The following is a 3,099-nucleotide window of genomic DNA, read 5'->3' on the forward strand; positions in this document are numbered from 1 at the left end:
AGATTCACTCCTTTGGAGCTGATGAAGAGGAGTTTGAGAAGTACCAGTCTTCACAGTCGCACCTGGAAAACTTGCAGAAGAGCTTAGGGCCTCTAAACAATGAAGATGACAAGTTCGTCTTCATTGTTGAGGGCAAGGACAGTCCTGTGCTCTTAGCTGGCGGTGTGGTCTTTGGCAGTCTTGTAAGTTAATTAGGCTTGATATTTCTTCGCAAGAATGACCATGTTGTCATCTGCAGCTTCCTCACAACATACAATTAATGTAAGCATGTGTGGCATACATTGCAGCTGCAATGCAGTGCAACCATGAACTGCTTGAAATTAATGTCTTTGCCTGCTGGATTATGCATTTTATGCTACTGCTAATAACATAATAATTATGTTTCTTTTCATACATGTCCACAACATTGAATAAGCACTGGTCGGTCCCTCCATATTCACGATGCAGGAAAACACGGACAAGGTGTCCATTTTCATTCTGCACAGGGTGAACAACAGCAAGAAGACCTCCATGGTATTGCCCAGTGGTACCATTAAGATTGGCAAGGAGCTCAAGAAGCACACGGTCGTAGAGCTTCCACTGCAGAGCCTACTTGGCAGATTCAGCAAGCAGCAGGTCAAGGAGTGGGCTTTCTCCCATGGCTGCACAAATGTTCTATGGAATGACTCCATGGTCCAGTACAAGGGCAAGCTGGCGTTGGTTGCTTAGAGAGGTTCCTTGATGAGCAGGGATACAGAGCAAGTGGGCAGCTGCAGTCTAGAGCTATGTGGTTCAGTGGTGTGTAGTAGGTGTTCACTAGGAAAAATGGAAGCAGTGCAGTAGTAGTGTGAAACAGGTCACAGGTGAAGGTTGTTGAAGAACATGTGTGTATAATTGCATGCCAAGAAAAGGTACTGCTGTTGCTGTGATGATTTTGGTAGCAGCCTCCAGACTTGTAAAGAATAGAGACAATAGATGCCTGTACAGGCCAGCTGGCTGTGCACTATACTGCACAATTCCACATGATGAGCAAGTGAGGTGACCAGGGCGACCCAGACTGTTGTGTGAAATACATACATATGTATATAATTCCTGACGAATGTGGTTTTGTGCCTACCCATGCACTACAAGCTTCTATCCCCAATGATGGCAAATAGATGTTGATGGCATGAATAATGAAGTCAGACAGCTTTCCAAAAAAAAAGAGAATGTGTGATTTTAATAGTGGACAGGGAATCATGTAAAAGCTCATAAAATTTACAGCGTCTGAAACTCAATACGGCAATAAAAATCCTTCAACAAAAGTTCAGCAAATTATCTAATGGCAACAGCCAGTAACATGATGGAACTTCCTTTTAACAGGTCCCTGCTCGTAACAGCTTTCAAGGCCTGTTAGCAACTACAGCCCTTGGCACCGCTTAACCGCTTAAGTGAATTGAACAATTGCTAACGATTAGCTTCCCAAAACCCTAACAGCCGTCAAAAATTCTTTCTCAGCATCTGGGTGACCCACCCAGAGTGTAACATCCTGTCAACAATATCCTGTTGTGGCAGACAGTGCTCAGTTACAGGTCCTTACAGCTGCTAACAGTCCCTAGAAGCAGACAACTGTTAACAGTGTGGGCTCCAGGTATATGTCAGTCACAGGGCCAAACAGGACAAGACAGCCTCTAACCCAGTGTCTAACTGGCTGTTATGCCACGTTGACAACTATCGTCAGCAGCTGATAATGAGCCCGTCTGACAGCCCCGCCTAAGAAGTTAGACGCTGTTAGACCCCCTATGAGTTGGTAGGGGTTTGCCCGTCTGTTTGCGGGTGAAAAGCTGTGCTCATATAGAGGTGGGTGCCCAACAGGCGAAATGTTTCCTTCCAGAAATTACTTGTGAAGCGAGAGTCCCGGTCTGAAATAATGTTCTTTGGAAGGCCGTGCTGCCTGAAGACGGTAGCCACAAAGAGGCGGGCTACATCTTCAGCTGTAGCGGTTGTGTGTGTGGGAGCAAAGTGCGTCATTTTGCTCAGCCGGTCCACGAACACTACAATCGCATCGTGCCCATTGCGGGATGTCGGTAGCTGCGTAACCAAATCCATTGTCACGCTTTCCCACACCTCCGTTGGAATGGGAAGGGGCTGCAGTAATCCACCCGGCTTAGCATTTGTTGGTTTGTTACGCTGACATTGGGGACATGATTTGACGTGTTCTTTAACGTCAGAGTCAAGCCCTGGCCACCAATATGATTGTGCGATCGCTTGTTTGGTGCGGTCTATACCGCGGTGGCCTGCGTAAGGGACATCATGATACTCGGTCAAGATGGCTCTTCGCAGTTCAGCATTTTGAGGGACATAGATCTGGTTTCCCCGATACCAGAATCCATTCCTTCGTTTTAACTGCAGCTTGGCTACTCTTGATTTAGCAAGGTTTGGATCACCGTCGTACCCGCTTTTGATTCGGTGTCCCAAGTCGCTGTCCGCCAGCGAGGCCGTAAGCACATTAAGCACCGTGTCGTGAACCCGACTAATAGGGTCTGCGACATTAATCCGTCCGGGTCGGTACTCCCAAGTGAACTGGAATCGAGACAATCGTTCCAACCATCGAGCTTGCCTTCTGGAAAGTTTATCGGCGCTTTTCTGCTCTTGCAGATAGACCAAAGGTTGATGGTCCATTACTAGGGTGACATGACTCGCACCTTCCAAGTAACAACGCCATTCTTCCATTGCCAGGACTGTGCCCAAGCATTCTTGGTCTGTGGTGGAATAATTGTATTCCGCGCTGCTGAATTTAGAACTCGTATAAGCAACTGGTCGGTCGTCTTGTAACAAGACAGCGCCAGTGCCATGCAGCGACGCGTCAGACCAAACTACGAAGGGTTTGTCAAGCTCGGGGAGTTTTAATACTGGTGCGTTTGTCAAGGCATCTTTCACACCCTGAAAGGCAGTATCACACTCCTTTGTCCAGTGGAAGGGCACTTTCGCACTTGTTAGGGTTGTGAGGGGGGCCACGAGAGAGGAATAACCCTGGATGAACCTCCGAAAATAATTGGCTAAGCCAAGAAACGCGCGCAATTTAGAGGCGTCGGTTGGTACCGGCCATTCTTTCACAACTTTAACTTGCGCTCGTCTACT

The 3,099-nt window shown here is 47.5% G+C and overlaps 1 protein-coding gene across 1 annotated transcript in view; it reads left to right on the top strand.

The window, feature by feature from the left end:
- VOLCADRAFT_107868 (uncharacterized protein) overlaps positions 1-3,099 on the top strand; it is a gene marked incomplete at both ends in the record, with an annotated part of 7,661 nt that overhangs the window by 2,548 nt on the left and 2,014 nt on the right. The window contains 2 exons of the mRNA XM_002957852.1: positions 78-182; positions 448-615. Of these exons, the coding sequence (XP_002957898.1) occupies positions 78-182; positions 448-615 (273 nt within the window). The remainder of the gene's footprint in view (positions 1-77; positions 183-447; positions 616-3,099) is intronic.

This window comes from Volvox carteri (genome assembly GCF_000143455.1).
Source record: "Volvox carteri f. nagariensis unplaced genomic scaffold VOLCAscaffold_81, whole genome shotgun sequence".
Classification (NCBI taxonomy): Eukaryota; Viridiplantae; Chlorophyta; class Chlorophyceae; order Chlamydomonadales; family Volvocaceae; genus Volvox; species Volvox carteri.